The following is a 23,382-nucleotide window of genomic DNA, read 5'->3' on the forward strand; positions in this document are numbered from 1 at the left end:
TAAAAGGAGGGGAAGCGCCATCATCTTGGAAGATAGCTGTGGTGGGCTTTAGTACCGAAAGACAGTTTTATCCTAGGATTATAAAGTATTTATATCTAGGATAGCTAAAAGAGAGGCAAAGGTGTTGCCAAAGTTGACATATATAGATCAATGTGGTTTTGGGGAGGGAGGCAAGTATTCGACAACATTAACAGAACAATGATGATTCAGAAGGAATCAGAATGCAAGAAAATAGAACTGTTGTTTGTGGGTAGTGAAGAAGAGAAAGCATTTTATAGTGTACACTGAGATGTTATGTGTAGGGCAATGGAAGCATTTGCATTCCCCCTTATACAATAATGAGGTTAATTAGGAGGCTATATGAAGGATTGGAGGCAAGAATTAAAGTGGGAGGGCTCCTCTCTAATAAGATGTGTTTGAACAGAGAAACCAAGCAAAGGTGTTCTCTTTCCCCTCTGTTATTTGCTTTATATTTAGAGCCATTGGCAAATAAAATAAGAGACTCAGAAACACAAGGATATAATTGGTATTGTAATCAGGAAAAGCTGGATTTATTTGCAGATGATACTTTTTGTACCAAATAAATCCAGAAAATGACATCTCAGTGCTGTGGAATATTTTGACACAGATTCAAGCCTTTCATGATATAAATTTAATGAAGATAAAACAAAGGCTACAGCTGTGAATTATGTACTCTCACATGAACTGGTTCAACAATACCCATATATATGAGGAAAGCTAAGATGAATTACGGCAGTTAAGGATATGTGGGAAGAGACTAAACAAAAGATAATGCAAAAAAAAAAAAAAAAAAAGAAATTGGAAGCTCTTGTTTATGGATATGGATAGTAAGACAAAAGCAGTGAAAAGGACTTAGCCCCTCTCATTTTATATATGGGTCAGGCATATTTTTTCAACCAATGGGGAAGTTGTGGGCAATAATAAAGATGTGAAGGAATTTATGAGGGGGGGATAAAAGTTAAGTTCCAATAGAGACCTGAACACATCTACATAGTTAAGGCTCATATACAGAAGGTTATAATTCAAAATGAAAAAAGACGACGATGAAGCAGAGAAGTTCAAGTAGTAGAGAGAGAGTAGGATTCTGGATACTGACCCCTAAGGAGATTTCTAATCATACAGAATATTATATTCATAAAGTAGGAGAAAGTATTTCAAAAACTAACCTAACACATGAATGGAGAAACGATATTTTGCTAATATGGATGAGTGCAAGTAGGAGTACAGAATATAGGCAAGACAGGACTGGAATTTACTAGAGAGAGAGCTGGCAAATTAACCAAGGTACTGGGAGCAAATAACTAGACAGGGAAAGGTAACAGAGTGGGATGAGGTCAGGAAGATTTTTGCACTGCAGGCTACAGATTGCCTTCCCAACTAGAGATTGATATCAGTGTATAAACAGAGAGAAAGGGATAGGGGAATCTTTTAATCACAAGTAGAGCAGAAGCAGATGTTACAAAGGGAAAAACAGTAGGATATATAATATATTACATGATAACTATACAAATCAATCAGAGGAGGTTAGACATGAGTGGGAAGAGAGACTGGAAAAACAACTTACAAGAGAACAATGGAAGGACATATGTATGGCACCCAAGTATGCAAAAAGTCCAGAAGGGTTAGGAAGTGATTGGAAGTGTCTGCATGGGCATTTTTAAATCCCCAAGTAGACTTCATACAATTTTTCCTAAGGTTGTAAGACAATGTCAGAATGTGATGTGGAAGAAAAAGGTAACTGAGAACAAGTGCTGGGAGTGTAATAAGTTAGCAGATTTGAAAAATTCTCTAAGGAGGACTCAGAAACACTGGGTGACCAAATGGCTGTAAATAAGGATATGATTTCTTTGAACTGGGACACAGGATTTGAATTGTCTAGACATAGTAAAGCGTTATGTTTAATTCTGTTGGCTGTCAAAACAGTAATTGTTAGAAAATGGAAATCAAAACTAACACTAAACCAACTGTATTTGAAGTACTAAATATTACAAGACAGATAAAATAACTGGAAGAGGGATATTTAGAGAAGGGATGGAGCACATTACACAGAAATAAGTGGAAATTGTGAAAACCATAGAAACAAATGGAAATCGTGGGAACAATACCTGCAGAATAATGTTCGGTAGGAGGAAAAGTAAGGTTTAAGGGAGGGCAAGAATGCAGCAATTTCTATAACGCTGGACTGATGAAAATTAGAAATATAAAAAAGATTTGTTGTATAATGTATGCAAATGGAAAAATGTTAATATGGTTTTGTTTTCTTTTCTGTTAATGCATGTTTGTCTATGTCTTAAGGGATAATTTAATAAAGGTGTTTAAAAAAGTGGGGTAAATGCTTTACATTCTACCCAGAATCAACAAAACTGCAGTCCTTCTCAGCTACTTTGTCTTGCAAATCCATACTTCACAAATGTGATTGATGCTTTATAGTCTCCAATTTAGTCACTAATTTCAGTGTTGCTGGTCTTCTTCCTGTTCATCTCCATCTCCCCACACCAGACTCGGTCTCAATCCAAGGTACTCCTGTGCTTTTTTCTGATACTCAAGCATTTTCCTTTGGAATGTTCACTGGCAAAGTCCTTCTATGAACTTTTTGTCAGAAGAATGAGAAGCAGACTCCCTATTCTGTTTGCTGGCTCATTTTTTTGCTGGATAAACAATTTCTTCCTTAGCCTGTTCTATAGCTAAAATGTCTAACTGTCCAGGAAAAAAATATTCTGAAGATGGCTGGATAAAGCAACTTGAATCTCACACCTGCCTCTCAACATTCCCTGACTGCTGAGATAAACTTGCTTCTCTTCTGCCTGGTGTACAGTGAATAATCATTTTAAGTAGTCTGCTGTTTCCAATGTTTAATACTTTTCCCTTCTGTCATAGTTTTGCCAGGTTTAACTCTTTCTGCTGGTATGACTGCATCTATACTAATACAGATCTTGGATACTTTCTTATGGCCAGGTTTGAAGCATATACTCAATGTAACCTTTCAATTAAATCCTTCTATGGAACACCGGTGTCCAATTCCTTGTGTGTGCATTTATAAAATTCATAATCTACTCCTTCCAATTTCTCTGGTATAGCACAGAAACAAAAGTTATATACTCACCATAATGATGCATTTGTGTTGATAATTTTCATTCTTCCTCAACTGATGGGTCTCAGATCTGACCTTGGATCAAACTCTAGAGCTCCTTCCATTACCTATAATGCCCCACTAACCTAACATACCTCAGATCAAGTTTACTGCCCCCAATAATACATAGCTGATACTACAAGGAATCTATAAAGCACAGATAACAGAGATAAAATTGGAGCTCAAACAAGTAAAGTACAGTTGTATAAAATCTTACCATAATGGTAGATGTCCTTCATTTCACTGTTGGGAGTATTCTTTACAACAGGGATCCCCTGCCAAGGGTAGCCCAACGTCCGGCCAGTATATCAAAGTCTTTAGGTTGTAAAGGATATGCCGTATGTCACATGTATGCTTCCCCATGCATGGTGTAGGGAATAAAGATGATGTCCGGACGTACCACTCTCTGAACTGAAAAGCCCCAGAAGGAATGACAGCCAAAGGATACAAGAAGGTAACAAGCTCATCCAGAAGGAGAAAAGGGATCAGGGGAGGAGGGAGGGTGGGAGCGAATACTGCAACTGTGAAGAGAATCAACTCTACTATGTCCTTCCATATCACTGTTCCAGTATTCTTTACAATAGGGAGGGAGGGAAAGTAAAAAGCTGAAGAAGAAAGTTGGGAGGAGGAAGGGATAGCAGAACCTTCAAGAAAGCCATGGAAAATCCAGCCCTAGCCTTAGAAATCATGTCCAACTTACAATGCTTGGTAAAAGTATGCACAGAAGTCCAGTTAGCTGCCGAGAGAATAGAATTAGTATCCAAACCCTTGAAAAAAAGCACCAGAAGAGGCTACAGCCCTAGTAGAATAAGCCTTAACAGAAGGAGGAAAGATCTTGCCATGAATAGAATAACAAAAAGAAATGGCTTTAGGTATCCAAAAAAGAAATGGTTTGTTTGGAAATAGCCAAACATGAAGACCTAGGATGAAAGGAAACAAAAAGCTGATCAGATTTATGAATGGCTTTAGTTTTATCTAAATAATTTCAGAGTTGTCTGTGTAAATCCAAGGTATGAAACACTTTCTCATTAGCAGCTTGTAGAGAAGGGAAAAGGGTGGCAAATGAATAGACTGATTAAGAGACAACTCATTAACCACCTTGGGTATAAAAGAAGGTTTAGTATGAAGTGATACCCTGTCCTTATGAAAAGAACAAAAAAGGAGGAACAGCCATAAGGGTTTGCAGCTCAGACACCTGTCTGGCAGAAGTAAGAGCCAAAAGAAGAGCAGTCTTCCAAGAACAATGTTGCAAGGAAGCTGAAGCAGCAGGCTCAAAAGGAGTCTGGGTCAATGTTTCCAAAACAAAATTAAGGTCTCAGGAAGGAGGAATAGGCTTTATGGGAGACTGAATGTGAAGGACGCCTTTAAGAAATTGTTTGACCTAACATCTAGAAGCCAAAGAGGAGGTCAAAGACAGAAATCATTGACAGGTGGGCTTTAAGAGAAGAGTATGCTAACCCAGCACTAAGCAATTTCACACACACGAGAGAGAACCAAAGGAACTTCCACAGTGAATGGATCCAGGTTATAAGAAAGACATAAGATAGAAAAGATCATCCATTTGGATAAATAAGACTTTCTGGTAGTGGGTTTCCTGGCCTCCTGTAGAAACGTAAGCACTTACTCAAAAAACAAGTGTCTAAAAGGGATCAAAAACCTACCACCCACAGTGCCAGCTGAAGAGCGGACAGGTGGGGATGGATGAGAGAACCCCTTGCCTTGTGTGAGTAGGCCCACTCTGTGAGGTTACTTGTGATGAGTGCCCTTGGCTACATCCAGAAGAAGAGGGAACCAATACTGTTTGGGCCAAAAGGGAGTCACCAGCAAGATTTTGGGAGCATCCTGTTGTTCACAGGTTCATATATAAGTACTAGGCTACTGGCCCTAGAACCTATACAAGCCTAGCCAAAAGAGGTTCCCTGGCTTTCGTCACACAAGAAAATTATTTTCCTGAGCCCCTGTCGAGCAGAGCCACAGAAGTGATCCCGGGGTGAATTTCCTGTTTCCTATCCAAATGTCAATATTTCTAAAGAGGGCTAATGTGGAGCTTTGCTTGACATGAATGGGTAGTCTTGTTCCAGAGCATGGGAAGTCTCTGAGACAGGAATCTATCCATCCAGCATGTTCTGTTTATTGTGTTAACAAGGTTTAGGTCCCTGGAGTGTGTGGCTTAGACAGATTTGGATTTCTTTAAGTGTAGCATGTCCATCAGATCTGTGTTAGACATGGCTTTGTATGTTAGGCAGAGGTCACCCCTAAGTAGGCGATATGTGACAGAGTAGAGCTGGAGTTTTTTGAGACTGTCTGCATATGGCATCTGTTTGAGGCCAGTAATCCTCTTAATGAGGTATTTCTGTGGCCTTACTAGTTGTTGTAGATGTCCTGCGAGGTACATACCAAATGGGGCGCTGTACTCTATAATGGGTCTGATGATGGATGAGTAGAGAGGAACAATGACCTCTCTTTTTTTGGAGGAGAACCCCTTTGTGATGATTTTATTTTGAACAAGACCTTCAGTATGAGAGGAAGGGGAGGAAAAGCATAAAGTAGCACCCATTTCCACGAAAAAGATAGGGAGGCCAGAGGACATGGGACTCTGGTGCAAAAGAGAGGAATTTGTCTGTTCAGAGGGGAGGCAAAAAGATCTACTTGCAGAATACCCCACTGGTGGACAATGTCCAGAAAGACATCCCTATGAAGCATCCACTCATGGGATTGTGTTATGGACCTGCTCAGAGAATCTGCCACAATGTTTTGATCTGAGGTAATGTAGACTGCCTGAAGGGTCACCTGATACTGGAGAGCTAGATCCCAAACCTGAAGAGCTAGTCTGCACAGGAGATGAGACCTTGTCCCCCTTTGCTTGTTGACATACCACATCACTGTGGTATTGTCTGTAAGAATCCTGAGGGGCCCTGGAAGAAAGAGAGAATGAAATGCCTGATGATCCAGAAAAAAAGGCTCTTATCTCTTTGACCCTGATGTGGTCTTTTTTTTTTTGTTTAACAGATCAAAGGGTCAAAGAAGGCACCCCATCCCACGTCCGAGGCATCTGTAAAGAGTTCCTGACAAGGGACTGGAAATTGAAAAGAAAGCCCTGGGTTGAAGGACAACTCTTGAATCCACCACTTCCAGCTAGAGGCACAGAAGAAGAGGGACCAAAAAATCTAAAGGATGAAAATGTTGAAGGCAGGCTGACTTGTGAAACCACTGGAGCTTTCTCATATGAAGCATGGCTAGAGGAAGAATAGGAATGGTAGGAAACATGTGACCCAGACCCTGAGAAATGCTCTGTCTGTATTTGGAGCCAGAAGAAGGGGGGACTGAAGGAAAGCAATCAGAGTTAATGCTTTGGGTGGAGGCAGCGAGGCCAGTATTGGAACAGTCTGGAGCCTGCACCCTACAAAAATATGATCCTGAGAAGGAGTCAGGAATGACATTTGGAAATTTACAGTAAACCCCCAGGCTCTGCAGGTGACAAACAGCAAAGTGTAGTTACTGAAGTAAAATCTCTGGAGAACAGGCATGAAAGAGCAGGTCGTCCAGTTAAGGAATGGTGTTTACTTCTCTCATTCTGCAGAAAGCAATCCCAAGAGCAAGGCATTTGGTGAATAACCTTGGGGCAATAGTGATGCCAAAGGTCAAAGCAGAGAACTGAAAATGCCAGGAAGCAACAAAACATGTAAAAAGCTTCATGAAAAGGGGGTGAATAGCGATATGTAGATAAGCATTCTTGAGATCTAGGGAAACTAGAAATGCCTGAGGAAGTAGAAGAGGAAATGAGGTTTGAAAGGAAAACAACCCAAAAAAAGCAACCTTCAAAAAGGTGTTTATCCAGAATGGGTCTCCAGGTGCCTTCTTTCCTGGGGACTAAGAACATTCTAGAGTAAAACCTCTTCCCCCTCTGAGAAGTTGAAACTTCTTGAATATTTTTTTCCCTGGGCCAACAGACCCTGAAGCACCTTTGGAAAAAAAAAAGAGTAGCTGTTCCTGAGAAAGCTGAAGAATGCCCAAAAATTATATAAAAGTTATATAAAGTTATACAAGTCAGCACTAAAAATTAAAAGCACTACACCCTCACTCCCCACTGGCCCTTGTTTTCAATTATTAAGGAATTCCCAATATTATTCTAGCACGTCCAAAGGTCAGTTGTCAATCGCCTCTCCGGTCCAGCTGGTGAATCTGGGAATTTTGAGGCAATGTTATAACTGCCTCATGTACAGAGACAACCCTCTCCTCCTCCCACATAACACAACTACTTGTGAGAGATGCAGCTATTTAGCCAAACTGGAGGCTGAGATCTCTCAACTCAGGACTAGCAAGACCAGACAGGAGGAGAAGGCAACTACACACACCACAAAACCAGCCTCATATAATGCTACCACACCACTGAATCAAACACATAAACACACAAAGACATACTCGGAGGCTCTGAGTAAAAGTTTACCTAAACAGCAGAGGCCTCCAAAGCAGACACCCAAACAACTGCTACCTCAAGACACCCCACAAGCAACACATAAACCACAAAAGCAGTGTGCAAAGCAGTCACAGCCCTTAAGGCCAAATACAACACCAAACATACTTGTCATAGGTGACTCCACAGTCAGACACACTGACGTCCCACTCACCAGGCTGAACAAGGAGAGGGTCACAGTAAGCTGTCTATCGGGCGCTAGAATCCGCCACATAACACAAGCACTCGGGTCACTCCACGGCAAGTACAAATATGACACAGTCATTGTCCATGCTGGTGTGAACGACCTGAGACGTACCTCCCTGGACTACATGAAAAGAGACAGAGGAGCTCTCTGATTATGTAGCCCAGGCAGGTATGACCCTGACCCTGAGCAGTATCTTTCCTTCACCAAGAATGATGCCACAATATAGAGACAAGATGATCAGCTTTAACAATTGGCTTAATGTCTGGTGTCATTCAAAGGGGATCCAGTGTCTGTCTGCCTGGGATGACATGCTTGACAAGCCACGCTGCTTCGCAAGGGACGGCTTGCACCTGTCACCCCTGGGATCCCGGATATTGGCTAAGGCTCTTGCCACCCCCATAGTGCCTTTTTTAGGCAAAGCTCAAATTCTAAACCTACCTCCCTAGAAAACAAAAATGGGAAGAAACTGAGGGTAATGCTGCTCAATGCCAGAAGTCTAAATCTCAAAATGCACGCACTCAAGGCCCTTCTCAGTATGGAGAACATAGATGTCTGTGCTGTAACTGAAACCTGGTTCAAGGCTCCTGAGAGCACCCCGACACTATTAGGTTTTACCTCATATCATGCGTTCCGGCCCCAAAACCCGGACCACACCACAAAAGGAGGGGGTGTATCCATATTCATAAAGGATACCCACACCTCCAGGTTGATGGCAACGCACGAAGCTTCGGAAACCATCCAGGTGCAACTAACCATAGGCAAAACTGCTCTACAAATTGTAGCATGCTACAGGCCACCCTCTCAAACTCAGGAACCCCACACAGCCTTCCTGAAGACACTGGAGGGTATAAATGTATCTCCAAACACCATCATATTGGGTGACTTCAACTACCCGAATATAGACTGTGAACATTACTCAAGCCCTAACTTTCTAGCCCAACGGTTCCTAGAGTTCATAAATTCAAATGCCATGGAACAGCTAGTCACTGTTCCCATGAGAGGAGAAAATATACTAGATCTCATTATCACAAACATGGGGACAAAATGCTCCACACCGGAAGTATATCCCTCATTGGTGAGATCTGATCATAAACTAATCTCACTGGAAATCCACATCCCGCCCCCACCCCAAACAAAAAAGACCACAGTGAAGAACTTCTCTAAAGCAAACTTCACACTACTCAAGACTGGTGTGGTATCCTTCAAGGCCCCTGAGCCAGTGGAAACCACAACCCAAGCTGCGGAAGCCCTTACAAATGCCTTCTATGAACACCTCCAGGACTGCATGGATCAGGCAATCCCAAATAAAACCAAGACTCTTTCCACAAAGGGCAAGCGTCCAGTCTGGTGGACCCCAGCCATTAACAAACTTTACAATAAGAGGAGAAAGCTATTACATGATAGAACAAAATCCATAAAAGGGAAGTCACCCTGATCATTATTAGTAAAAAATACGAGCACTCATAAAATCAACTAAGGCCAATTTTGAGAGAAAAATTGCCATGGATTCAAGGACAATCATAAGGCCTTTTTCAGCTATGTTAGGAACCTGGGTGGAAACTCCCAGATATGCTCAGAATTAGTCCAAAATGATACAAAAATCACTGAACCCACAGACATTGCCAACATACTGGCAGACAGGTTCAGTGCAAACTTCACCCCCAAAGGAGAGATAACTATCCCAGCGGTGTAGCCTCCCAGACATCTCAAATGCTTGGGTGAAAGCTGCTCTCTCTAAAGCTAAAAACACAGCATCAATGGGACTGGATGGTGTCCCCGGCTGTGTGCTACACGAGCTAAATGAGGAATTAAACCCGCACATAAGGCAGCTGTTTAATCTCAGCCTTACCACAGGATACGTGCCCAAGGAGTGGCGTACGGCAACTGTGGTCCCACTCCACAAAGGCGGTGCCTCTACTGACCCTGGTAATTACCGCCCCATAAGCTTAACAAGTCTAGTTTGCAAAGCTATGGAGAGGATCATAATGGAGCTCATAAACAAAGATATAGGGGGACTTGCAGACATTGGACCCGACCCAGTTTGGCTTCATCAAGGGAAGATCATGCCTTTTGAACTTGGTCGACTTCTTTGAAACAGTCACCAAGGCCATTGATGAGGGAAAGGCAGTCCATACAGCCTACCTTGACCTTGCAAAGGCTTTCGACAATACCCCACTGAGGTATTGTAGAACAACTTACCAGCTTAAATGTAAACCCATATGTCACAAGATGAGTTGCAAACTGGCTTAAGGACAGAACCCACAGGGTTAGAGTTGCTGGCGCTATGTCAGACTCCAAGCCGGTTACAAGTGGTGTCCCACAGGGCTCGGTCCTTGGCCCCCTATTGTTCGGCATCTACTTCTCAGAAGTACAGGCCAACATGGGAGGACTTTGGCTGACAAAGTTTGCAGACGACTGCAAACTGGGCGCCATAGTGGAAAGTGCATCGGACACGGATATCCTTCAGAAGGGACTCGCGGAAACAGATAGCTGGTGCCAGAGCCATGGCCTGAAGTTAAACGCCAAAAATGTATAGTCATACCCTTCGGGAAAAACAAGGTAACCCCAAACTACCATATAGGTGGCAATCCACTAAGCACAGAAGAGGTTATCAGGGACCTGGGGACCCAGGTTGACAGTGGCCTTTCTTTTGACACTCACGTTGCTAAAGTGGTTAGAAAGACCTTCTACATTGCCCACCTGATCATGAAGGATTCACATCCAGATCTAGTGAGGTCATTGTTCCCCTGTACTCTTCACTTGTCAGACCAATGATCGAGTACAATGCCCCATTCGGGATGTATCTCACCCGACATCTGCAGCAATTGGAGAGACCCCAAAAGTTCCTCACCAAAAGGATAAAGGGACTCCAAAATCTGTCATATGCTGCCAGATTGAAGAAACTCCAGCTCTATTCAGTCGCATACCGTCTGCTCAGAGGTGACATGTGCCTGACATACAAGGCCATGTCCAACCCGGAATTAATGGACATGCTCCACCTCAAAAAATCCAAATCCACCAAAACCACTAGAGCAAGCGACTTAAACCTTAGCACGGATATAAATAGGACGTGGTGGAGGGATAGATTTATCACTCAGAGACTCCCTATGCTGTGGAATAAAATCCCGGTCCATGTGAGGCAGAGAACCTCGCTGGCTCTGTTCAAGAGAAATCTTGACCTGTGGATGGGAGATCGTAGGTTTACCCCGGGAATTATCTCTGTGTCACTGCTGGACAGAGGCACAACAAACTAATGGGCACAGTATTTTTTCATATAAGGGGTGGCGTAAGCCACAAAAATTTGGGCTAGGCTTATAAATGCCTTAGGGCACATAGCCTAGTATAAACCTATGAACCTATGAAAAGGGGGAAAAAGATTTCCAAACCACATAATATCCTTGGCAAATTATGGAAATGACCCAGGTAATTTGGGTGATGTTTAAACAAATGGGAAGGGACAGGGAAAGACACAGAAAGAGGAATGTGACTGAGAAGAATAGGGCAAGGACAAACAGACAGCCCCTGGTATGTCTGGAAAAGTATGTTTCTGAGCTGAAGGGGGTTTGGGTAGCCTTAGCAGGAGAATCCCTTCTACCATCCTTTTTGCCTTTGGGGGGGGGGGGGAGGCAAGACAGTACATGAACAAAAGCAGGCTTGTTAGGGTAATTCCTTTGAAATTTAGGAAGAGGTGAAACAAAAATATGTTTAAAATCCTCTAACGATTTACCCTTTTTTTGGAGGGATTTAAACATTTTAAACAACTAACTCAGCAGCAGCCACCGCACCAAACAGATGTCTATTATCCAGAGGAGCATACATCAACTTAACCTTATCAGGCAAAAGCTGAAGCCGAAGCCAGGAATTTTCCAAGACAGAACCAAAGGCAGCAGCCCTAAATGAAGCATCAGTGATATCACAGCTGCATTTAATGGAATGTCGAGCAACCTGAGAAGATGTCCCTAATAAAGACAAAGCTGAAACCTTAACCTCAGTCAGGTAGATCTGAAATAACCTGACAGACCTGAGAGAGAGAGGAGCCAAAACATATCTGCTCATATAGGTCTGATAGCTCACAGCTCTAAAAGCTAGGGTAGCAGAAGTATACTTTCTTACCCAACCTCTCCATAGTTCTGCTGTCCTTGTCAGAGGGAAGCAGTTTAGAAGGCTTGTCAGATGCAACTGACACTAAAGAAGGGTCAGCAAAGGGGCACTTGTGAAGAAACTTGAAAATCGTCAGATAGCTTATAAAATCTATCAGGTTTTTGGGGAGCAGGTGGCAGGGAATCAGGAGCCTGAGAAGCAGTGGAAAAGGCATCCAGCAAGAAGAAGAGGGACAGCAGAGGGCCTAGGAGACTCCATTTGAAGAAGATGACAGTAACTCTTCTGAACATCAGACACCTGAGAACAATCCCATTTAAAAACTCCATCATTATAGAAATTGGGTCACCAAAAGAAAGCTCTTCAAAGGGAGATTCAGGGCTGATAGACTTCTCTTCCTCAGAACCATACTCTAAGGGGAATGAATCTGCAAAGAATAAGTCAAGGATTCTTCATCAGAATCTTCATCAGAGGAATCTTGTTTCTAGGCCTCTTAAGAAGAGTAGAGGACCAAGGAGGCGCAGGAATAGAAACCCCTTGAGGAGGCTTCAGCCTTACATCGGCAGAGTGAAGCCGGATCCATGGCAGCCTCTAAAATGGTCACAGCAGAGGAATCCAACTGAGAAACTGGATGGTGCTTTGGGCTTTCACCAGCCTCAAGAGAGACATCTGGTGGAGGTAGCACAGCCGAAGAATCCAACCAAGTTTTCTTGGTCTTCTTAGACAGCTGACAGGAAGATCCTTCCAAAATATCTTAAGCCAACAGCTTAAAATACTGGTTTTCAAGATAAAGAGCTAAGGATGTGAGTCTACTATGCAAAACCTTGGGAACAAAAGCCTGGCAAATAGCAAAGACGTATGATTGTGGGAAGCACCTAAACAAAATAAACACTGCTTATGATGATCTTTATAGGGAATCTATCTCCCACACTGGTATTTCCCCTTCCTGGATGACATGAAACCAACAACCAAATCAAAGCAAAAAAAGCAAGAATAAGAAACACCCTAATGGGGCACTTATTTGTAAGCGGCTTGGTAAATACCATATGAATGAGTGTTCGGACCGACAATCTAAGATGGCATTTGAACTGGTGGCAAAGAAGTTCTGAGAATTGTAAGTCTGGACATCACCTTTATGCCCTACATTGTGAGTAGGGAGCATATGTGTGATGTACAGCATCCCCTTTACAACCTAAAGGCTTTGGTATACTGGTTGGATGTCTGGCTACCCTTGGCAGGGGATCCTTATTGTAAAGGATACTGCAACAGTAACATGGAAGGGCATCAACAGTTCCCAAACTAGTATCCCTTAGGCCTTTCCAGCAGTAAAGGGACAGGGGTTAGGAGGGTGGTAAGTTGAGGTAGAAAGAAAATGGTCAAAACAGATGTTTTGCCATGGTGAGTACAAAACTTTTGTATCTGATTCATAGGTTCATAGGTTCATACTAGGCTATCTGCCCAAGGGCATTTTATAAGCCTAGCCCATAGTTATTTGGCTTTCGCCACCCCTTTAGTTTGAATAAAACTATGCCTATTATTTTGCTGTGCCTCTGTCAAGCAGTGACACTGAAGTAATCCCTGGGGTATATCTGCGATCCCCCATCCATTGGTCAAGATTCCTCTTGAACAAGGCCAGCGAGGTGCTCTGCCTCACATGTACCGGGATTTTGTTCCACAGCCTTCTAAACTGATGTTGTCATTTTCATTCAATCTTCAACTGACAGGACAGAGTACCCATCAAGCTGAACATTAGGTGGTCTTCATGGAAGGATATTTTGGAGTAGTGAGGACCCAAAGGCAGGTCTGTGCTTAGAAACTAAATCCAACTTGTAATGAGCAATAAAGGTATGAGAATTACACCAAGTGACAGAGGCACGAATGTCATCTATTGATGTTACTGACGAAAAGACTGAAGAAGCGGCCAAAGAGCTTGTGGAATGTGCTCTAGGAGGCTTAGGCAAAGTCAACCCTCTCCAACTACAAAGAATATACAATCAGTTAACCATCTAGCTAAGGTCAATTTGGAAACTGCCATGCCCAATATCTTTGGTGAAAAGGATACAATATGTCCATTTTCCTGAATTCTTTGATCAGATGTTGATAAACCGGACAGTGCCTGTGCACATCAAAAGATTGAGCATATACTCTCCATTATTAGAGAAATTTGGAAAGAAAACTGTGAGTTTAATGACTTTAATGTTAGACTCAGAAGCCACCTTAGGCAAAAAAGATGGCTTAGTACAAAAAGAAAATTTATCCTTATGAAAAAAACAGGTAGAGGAATTTGGAGGAAAGCCTTGGGTCCCAATACTCATTTAGCTGATATAATACCAACTAGAAAAATATTTTTCTAGGACAAACATTTTAGGTCTGCTTTGACTGAAGGTTCAAAGGGGCCTGGGTCAGACTTTGAAGAAAGATAGTTAAAGCCCATGGAGGAGCAGGGTCCTTCACTGGGGTAAGAGGGTGCCTTTCAGAAAGGCCTTGCAGAACGTAGAAGAAGCCAAGGAAGGATATTTTCACCTGAATGGAAATTTGATATGACAGCCTTGGCTGCACTTTAATATTACAGAAACTAGCCTAATCACAAAAAAATTGAAATTCAAGATTCAAGAACAGCATGCACAGGGGCAGAAAATTTATTTATTTATTATTTTATTTATTTATTTAAATTTGTTGACCGGGAGTGTCAGACTGTACATAGGTCCATTTTCAGCGGAGGCCCGGGGAGAAAAGCTCCACAGTTAAAATAAACAGACAGTAGTTACATTGGATTACATAGCGATTAACAATTTAACATAGCAATTACTTACAACATATTTACAGATGAAGAACATAGTACATCAGTAGACAACTAGAATCTTTATCTGTGAAGTACATAACAGACATTAACAAATGTTACAATGAGAAGTTCCTGCTGTACAATAAGTACTAGGCTTATGAGCATCTGAGCTTGCTATAATCAAGGTAGTTAGTGGAGTGGAAAGAAAGGTAGTGGTTGGATGGGGTGGATGATATTAGAGTGGGAGTTGCAAGGGCATAGCCAGCATGTTTTTAGGTGCACTTTTAGTAAAGTTTTGAAGTGGGTGCATGATGGTACGGAGGTAATTGTGGGTGGGGGAGCGAGTTCCATAATTTGGCTATGGTGCAAGAGAATAGTGCAAAAAAAAAAAGAAAAAAGGTCCAAATCTCTCTCTTAAGGACCCAAATTGAAATAGAAGCCTTTGAGAAGATAACAAAATATGTCTGACTGGGGAGGAAAGCCTGAGTTATCTAGTCATCAATGGAACAGGAGAAACCATGCAGTTAGCTTGAAGACTGTTATGTCCAGATGAGTCAACCCTGCGGGAGAGAGACAGCAGGTCTGGACTGGGGTTCAGTATCCATGCTGGATAAAGAAAATGAGGCCACAGGAAGGAAAAACAAATTTGACAAGGCCAAAAGAGTGCAATGAAGATAACTCTACTTTTCAAATGGTATGTTTATTGTAGGAATTTGGTGATTAGAAGTAATGGGGGATAAGCATAAAGGAAATGAGAATGCTAATTGTGGACTACAGAATCTCTCATTGACTCCTCCTAGGGGGGGCCAGGGCGAAGAACCTGCTGCACTTGTTGCTGAAGGCAGAAGTGAAAAGTTTGCAGCATGGCTGTCCCCAGCGACAGAAAATTCTATCCACCACTTTGACATTGAGATACCACTCATGAAGCATCAGAATGGACCTGTTTAGTTTTACTGCAAGCATGTTGACCTTCCCTGATATGTCTGTTGATATGAGAAAGAGGCTGGAGGAGATCACTCATTGCCACACACTTATTGCTTCTCAACATAGCAGATAATATCTGGTTCCCCCCATCTGTTGATGTACCACACTACAGAAATATTATCCATTTAAATCATAATCATCCCGGAGAAGAGAGTATCTTGAAAGGCCTGCTCTCATTTCTAGGACATTGATATGCACAATGGCCTCTTCTGGAGACCACATACTTTGGACTGTCCTTCCCAAGTAATGCCCCCCCCCCCAAACTAGGAGGCACCTGTTGTCACCGTGGCCACCAGCAGTGGGAGAACAAATGGATGGCCTTGAGAAACTTCATCTGAGCAAGTCAACCAAACAAGATATTTCTTGAAAACTTGTGTGATCCTGATCGGGGCGAACAAGGGCTGTTGCAGAATAGACCACTATACCAAAACAGTCCACTGCAGAATCTGCATTTGAAAGCTGGCTAAAAGAACCAGAGTATTTGATACTGCCATGTACCCTAAAGGCTTGCACAACTAGTTGCGCTGCAGGAGAAGAATGCAAGATCACATCCATAACCTGGAATCTGAGTCTATGTACTCCAGGTGGAGAAAATGATGCTATCTGATTGACCATGTCCAGAAGAGCACCTATGAACTCTAGATTCTATGTAGGTGTAAGCAGTGACCTTGCTGTAGTTGACTGTGATGCCTAGATGCAGACATAATTGGAACAGGTAGTCCTTTGTTTGTAAAAGTATATGCCTGGTCAGGGCAGTCAGGATTCAGTCATCCAGATATGGAAACACTGAAGCCTAGCAGCCTCAGGTGAACTGCTACCACAGCTATGCAACTGGCAAATGCCCTGAAGGCTGTGCTGAGGATAAAGGGCAGTGCTCTAAACTGGTAATGATTGGCTCCCAGCTGGAAGTGTAGACATCTCCTGGAGTGCCTGTTCATTTTGACGTGATAATATGCATCTTTAAGATCCATCAAGCACATCCAATTATCCTTTTGCAGTAGGGGTAAAATGGACTAAACAGTTACCATCAGAAACCTTGAAAATTTCACTTGATGGTTTAGTTTGCTGAGATCCAGGATGGGTCTCAAGTACCCTGTCTTCTCTGGCACTAAAAAGAATCTTGAGTAGGTTCCAGATCCAATCTAGTCTGGGGAAACCTTCTGGATGACTTTCTTTTTGTAGTAGCTTTTCTATCTCCAGGACTGCTGCCTCTCTATGACTGGATGGGAAATCAGGGATTCTTTTATTTTTTGTTGGGGGAATTTGAAAAAAATGGTATAAAATAACCTCTGGATATGATCCTCTACAGCCTTAAATCTTTTGTGATAAGTGGCCCCTCCCCAAACAGCCTCCAGAGAACAACAGCCAGGCTACCTTTCAAGAGTTTTGGTAGGATTTTGTCTGAGAAGGAATCCTGGAAACCCTGCTTTTACTGCTGCAAGGGTGGCATCTTCCATTAGAGTATACCCTTCTGCCTCTGGGGGAACCATGTCTTCATGAGTCTTGGAAAAGACCCTAGGACTTGTGAAACCACATCTTTCTACCTCTTGGTTGATTCTGGGAAAATGTTCCCTGAGGAGTAGAACAATGGATCCCAACGGCAGACAAGGTCTTTCTGTCTTGTTCACTTCTTTAGAGTATTTCCTTCACTTTTGGGCCAAACAAGGGTAATCAATCAAAAGGATCACTGATGAAAGAAGACAAACGGCTCCACAAAATAACACAGGTGCATCCAGGCATGACTCCTGATGGCTATACGTGAACCCACTGCCGGTGAGGTACCCTCTACAGCATGGGATATCAGCCTCATGGATGCACTAGATATGGACTGAAGGGTGGCTAGTTGTGAAGAGATCTTGTTCTGATCTTCCACAAACATGGACCTGGAAAGAGATTTGGATAACTCTTTAGTCAAACCTCTTTGGAACTTTGAGAAGTGCACCAAATAATTCAACAACCTCAGGTCAAAGGTCATTGAAGTGCAAACGGACTTTCCAAATCTGTCCAAGGCCATAGACTCCATGGTAAGGGGAATAGACAGATAAAGCTATACTCTGCAAGCTCTCTCTCAGTGGCTGCTGCCACAAAAGCATGGCATCTTTTAGGACCCCCTTGCTCCAGTGTGCTCTGTCCTTTGGTGTGGCTAAAATTCTATCTGGCCACTTGAGCACAGGTTCCACATATCAGATTCCTTCCATAAACGGTGCTAGACAAAGTCTATTAACTTATCAGCAGAGGGGGTTACCCAAGACATAGCTGGGCCAGGCCCAAAAGCCTCAGGAACTCAGAACTGCCCCCCCCCCCCCGGAGGAAGGTTTGCAGAAGACCAACCACCTTTCTGTTTTAGAAGCTCCAAGATTTCTCCAAAGGAGACATCCTCGGGTGGAGATCTGGGGGACCCTTTCCTTTCGTTCACTCAGTATCCTCAGTGAGAGACTCCTGAGGGAATTTAAGTGTCTTCTTTTGCATGTTTTCATTGGAACCTCATCAGTGGGGTGGTCTGGTGAGGTATTGTAAGTGAAAGGGGAATACTGAGACGCTGACTGGAAACTTGAATGGGTTGGCTATCATGGTGGGATAGAAATGAGAGGCTCAGGAGCAAGACCCGACAATGGAACAAAGACAGGATCTGAGGGGGGAAAAGGATGTCCTCTCTTCCGGGCAAAGAGAACATCATCTCCACTATATCAAAGGCAGAGAGAGTCTAGGAAAAACAGATGAGCCTTGAATCCTCCCAGACCCCCTTCCCTACAATGGAGTCTGACCTGAGCTGTGCAGCGTTGAAGCACCTAAAGGCAAGGATGGCTCTGATAACTTCAGAGTCCCCAGAGCTGGCGCTGATGCTTTGACTCAGTCTCTTCTCCTGCTCAGAAAGAATCAGAATCAGATGATTCAGGGAAGTGGTCAGAGTCAAAGAACAACCTGTCTTCAGATCCAGTGAGGACACCCTCAAGGATCTCACATATGAGGGCTCCACAACCACGGGATGGATTGGTGAAGGAGATATTAAGAGTGATGAGAGTGGGTGGAAGCCAGGCTCATGGGTCTGATGGGAAATGAAGCTGGAATTACCCACATCTGGATTTGAGGAACTTCATTATCCTATCCACCTTTGCTTCAGACAAGCTCCATTAGGAACTAAGGGAGGAGCTGGTAGATGGATGCCTGAAGTGCTTCTTTGGAGTCTTCTGGAGAAAAAGAGAAGGAAGTCGAAGATATACTTGGCTCTGGTGAGTATCTGGGTTATTGGATCGAAGGTGACTGACTTTGAAAAGGTATGATCCAAGGGAGTAGGATCTGACTTTTTTGAAATTTTTGACAAAGGCTCAGTAGTTGGAGCCAAATTAAGTGAGCGATCCTAAGACCATTTTATGGAGTCCTTATCCTTAGCAGCCAGTTCAGACTTCCCTTTTTCAGACTTCTTGGAGGGGGTTTGAGCCCCAGTAGGTAAAGAATAGGAAGCAGAAGACATAAGTCCCTTCCACATCAACTTATTCCTTCAGTCACCAACAGCTCTAGAATTAAATCTTACACGGATAGTGCACTAGGTATCTAAATAGGTCGCGCCCATACAGTAAACCCACTCCTTACAGGCATCAGAGTTGGGATCCTATGCCCACAGGAAATGCGTTTTGAAATCCATTTGGCTTATCCATCATAATGAAAGAAAAAAAGTGGTTATACGAGTTTTTTTTTTTTTTTTTTTGCAGAAATGAGGTACTAACAATGGTACAAAGGAATACCGTCTAAAGGGTAGGATTAAAGGGGAAAGAAAGGTAAAAATAACAACAATGGCACTTAGGGGAGTAGATAAGAACTAAAAGGTACAAAATAAAAAGTACTGTTTGAAGAACCCGAAAATTAGAAGGTAAGGGGGGGACAGGAGAAAGGGAAATTAAGACAGATAAGAGAAATACAGAAAAAAAAACTTACGATCCTAAGAAAAAAGTACCTGAATGCTTGAGAGAGAAGGATCCGTATGTGAGCAATTTGGCAGCAAACAAAACATGAGGTATGTTATGTTAGTGGGACCATCACTGGTAAAGGGAACAGCCCAATTGTAGGATCCGTAAATCTGGAAAAAGTGGACTAAGCTGGATCAGAGACACATCAGTTGAGGATTGAATGAAAAAGACATTAGATTCTGAGGTTTTCTCTGTACGCTTTTCTTCTAACTCCACTACGTTTTGAAACAGCTTGTCCTGAGAAGCCTCATACTCAGCCTTTTCCTCATTTCAACCTCTGATTTTTGCACTTTTATCAGTTCATCTGAACAGCTAGTTAAAGCTTATATTTCCAGCCTTTTATTATTGGAGTTGATATATTCATTGAATGTTTCATTTATTTTAATCACCTCTGGGTATATCGGATTTATTTTTCTATAAATTACTGAAAGCCATCTCCTGCACCAGAGCTGAACCTTGAACTGCTTTTTGCTGAACAGCTGCAGGACTCTTGTTAAAACTGAAATAAATGCCTTTGTGTTTATTTTCCAGAGTTGTACTGAATAAGTGCCAAATATATCAGATTCCCCTTTATATACCACATCTTCTTGTACCTTTCAGAAGATAAATCTTTACTGCCTGTAGTTATTCAGAGTTGTACTGAATAAGTGCCAAATATATCAGATTCCCCTTTATATACCACATCTTCTTGTACCTTTCAGAAGATAAATCTTTACTGCCTGTAGTTATGACAAACGTGGTTTATTATGTAGTAGCAGCATACAATGGAAATAAGTACAGCAATCAAAGTCAGAACAAGTCTTACATTACTGTAACTGTCTCAGATAACAACGGTGATGAACTAAACCACACAGTAAAGATTACTCAGACTTCTGCAGCTCTGAAGAATGAGTTATGCTGTCCTCCATAACGCTGTACTCAGAAATGTTTCTTTCTTCAGTAATGGCAGAGTCAAGACAAATTGCACTATTTTATCTGTAGGTTCTGAACTGATTTCTGAATATCTGAACTGCTGACACTTGAGCTGACTTCTGTGCTCAATGTTCTGAGTATCTGAACTGACTACTATCTTGAAAGCACATCTTATATTAAACTCTTGTAATTTTCCTACAAGTTTTATATGCCTCTGTAACCTTGGTTCCCAAGCCTTGTACCATCTAAATATATTATTATTACAGATGCCCGTCTCTAATCGATCTGTTTTTCTATCTTCTGCAAGGTCCTTGACACACAGCAAAATATTCAGCACATTCTGTTAGCACATCCCATCCTTATCGGTGCTTTGAACTGAGATCATTCACTGAAGCATTCCTTTTCATTGAAACTGCATGCAAAATGGAAATATAAAATGAATATAAAGGCCTGTTTTAATATGGCTGCACATGTAAAGAAAATAATGTATTTATGTAAAATTTATTGACAAAACTATATTTATCTTACAATTCTTCTCAGCCACTGTTTTCTTCAGTATTTCCTCTTTGCTGGCATGCAGGCAGTAAATTAATTTTACTCAGAATGACAATCTGGCTGGCACCCTTGTCTCAGTTTCTGTTTTCACACTGGGAGAGCTAAAATTAATTTACTGATCAGTGTACAGGCATCTTGGAAGTCTCATAACAGTATGCATGGTTGACCATGTTCCTTTGAGGTCTGGGAATTTCCCACTGGTTTAAAGAGAGGTGCTAATCATTATGATATTCAAGAAACCCTTCTTGGGCTTCAACTGTCTTGAAAATTTTTGACCCATCTGTAACTTCCCTTTAAAGTGAGAAGGTGGATTATGGGTGGCTTGAATTGCCCTTAATGGCAGGTAACAACTCAGAAGCCTCGTGGATCCACATCAGACCTGTTTTCATACTTAGTGTCGCACTAAGACTGCCTTAATCAGGATGGTAAATGATCCGCTTATGGCAAGAGATCAATGTTCTTATTCAATACTGGTCTTCATCTCGGTGCCATCTGACACTAATGATTAAGCCACCCTGATCGAACATTTATGTTGTTATTGCAGCACTTTCTGAACTGACCTTGTGACATACTTAGAATGTGGTCTGTGGTTTTAATTTGAACTGCTCATATACTGTGGAATGAGGGGAATCTTACTGCTCAGTCCTTGCTCTGTTACTGTCCATGCCCCTTCAAGGTAATCAAGAGGAAAGAGATAAGTTACCACTGTTATACTGATGATGTAATGCACAGCTGTACTTTGCTTTCCTCAAGACAGCTTCTCATTATAAATTCCCTGATGGCTGTAAATGGATACAACTCAATACGTGTAAGATGACGCCCCAGCCATGCAGGTTATGCTTTGGGATTCCTCTCCAGTATTACTGCCACAATTTGTCATTTACAGTGTCAACAAAGAGGAATAATTATCTCAAGTACAAAATGTCAGGTTATCCAACATGGTAACTTGAAATTCAAGGACCAGGTGTCTACTTGTTGGCAAGTATATGGATTACCATTTGATAATAACTACCTAGGTTAAGCATTAGACACCTCCCAGAAACCTAATGGTAGTTGTCCATGCATTGGTTTCCTCTGTTTATTTTACTGTAATACCTTTTGCCTTGAGCTTCCAAACAAATATAGTGACAAGCTGAATCTTGTGCAGAACTCTGTAGCATGTACTTACTTGTACTTCCCAATACCAACACATTAGTCCCAAGCTCTGGAGGCTGCCAATTATTTCAGATTACATTACAATTGTGGTGATAGTGTTTCAGACCCTGCATGATTAAAATCTCTCTTAGCTGAAACAGCTGAAAGAATACCCCTCAGTGTTTGCCGCATGCACTTTATTTTGCCACATTGGGAATATTAGTAATATTTAGGAGGCAGTTAGAGACATCTGGTGTTCATATTTTTGCTTTTAAACTCTAGATCTTCCACAGTGACGACCGGTAGCGTCTCACTTTAGCTTACTTCAAGTGGTCCCTCAAGACTCATCCTTTTGATCTTGTTTACTCTGATTATTTAGCTAGGCTGTGTTTCTCATTTGCATGCATAAACAGTTTATGTAATGTACTGTCCCATCTGCTTTACTACTGTACTACTGTAAGCATGCCTAGTGCTTAAACATAACGATGAAGTTGAGCAATGTTTCTAAGGGGCAACCTAGCACTGGCTACGAAGTGAAGAAGCTCTGTATTATCAAGATAAAAGCAAAGTATGTGCACCCATGAGATCTTCCTTCATGACAGAGGTTAGTACAGTCCGCATAAAAATAATAAGAAAAAAATTACCAGCCAATCAGGGCAACAAACAGGTATCAAAAGAAGAGTCTGTAAACTTACAGATGTTGTTTCTTTAAGGTTTTCAATTTTCTGCAAAACAAAAGAGCAAAACATTAACCTAATAAAAAGTGTGATACTTACAAGCCAATCCAGTCTTAAAAAAATTAAAGCATAAAGAACAAGAAAATGAAGTACATTAGTATTCAACAAATTATACGCAATTATTGAGACACATCTGTGTCGCACATTCTGATGACAAAAGTAAAACATACTTATGTTTATTAACACACTACCTGCATTTATTCCTGGCATGAAAGAACAAATGATATTTTAGCAGTAAGGTGAATCAGGATGCAGACATGACACAGTGAGCAGATGACATTCAACCACCAATTCATAAGCAGCAATGTTTCAACACAAAAGACAAAAGGAATGTGTACCAACAGACTCGGCCTCTGTTCACCATTCCATGTGTGCAAAGCCATACTGTAAACAAGCATCAGTT

The 23,382-nt window shown here is 41.9% G+C and overlaps 1 protein-coding gene across 6 annotated transcripts in view; it reads right to left on the reverse strand.

The window, feature by feature from the left end:
- The window catches only part of OSBPL9 (oxysterol binding protein like 9), a 2,070,592-nt gene that overhangs the window by 844,586 nt on the left and 1,202,624 nt on the right, over nucleotides 1-23,382 (reverse strand). For 4 of the 6 annotated variants that reach the window (XM_044086075.1, XM_044086074.1, XM_044086078.1 and 1 more), the window contains one exon: nucleotides 22,887-22,967. In XM_044086075.1, coding sequence (XP_043942010.1) covers nucleotides 22,887-22,967 — 81 coding nt within the window. The remainder of the gene's footprint in view (nucleotides 1-22,886; nucleotides 22,968-23,382) is intronic. The other 2 variants (XM_044086077.1, XM_044086076.1) reach the window with 1 other exon arrangement.

This window comes from Protopterus annectens, chromosome 10.part0 (assembly GCF_019279795.1).
Source record: "Protopterus annectens isolate FY-2018-M chromosome 10.part0, PAN1.0, whole genome shotgun sequence".
NCBI classification, from domain to species: Eukaryota; Metazoa; Chordata; order Ceratodontiformes; family Protopteridae; genus Protopterus; species Protopterus annectens.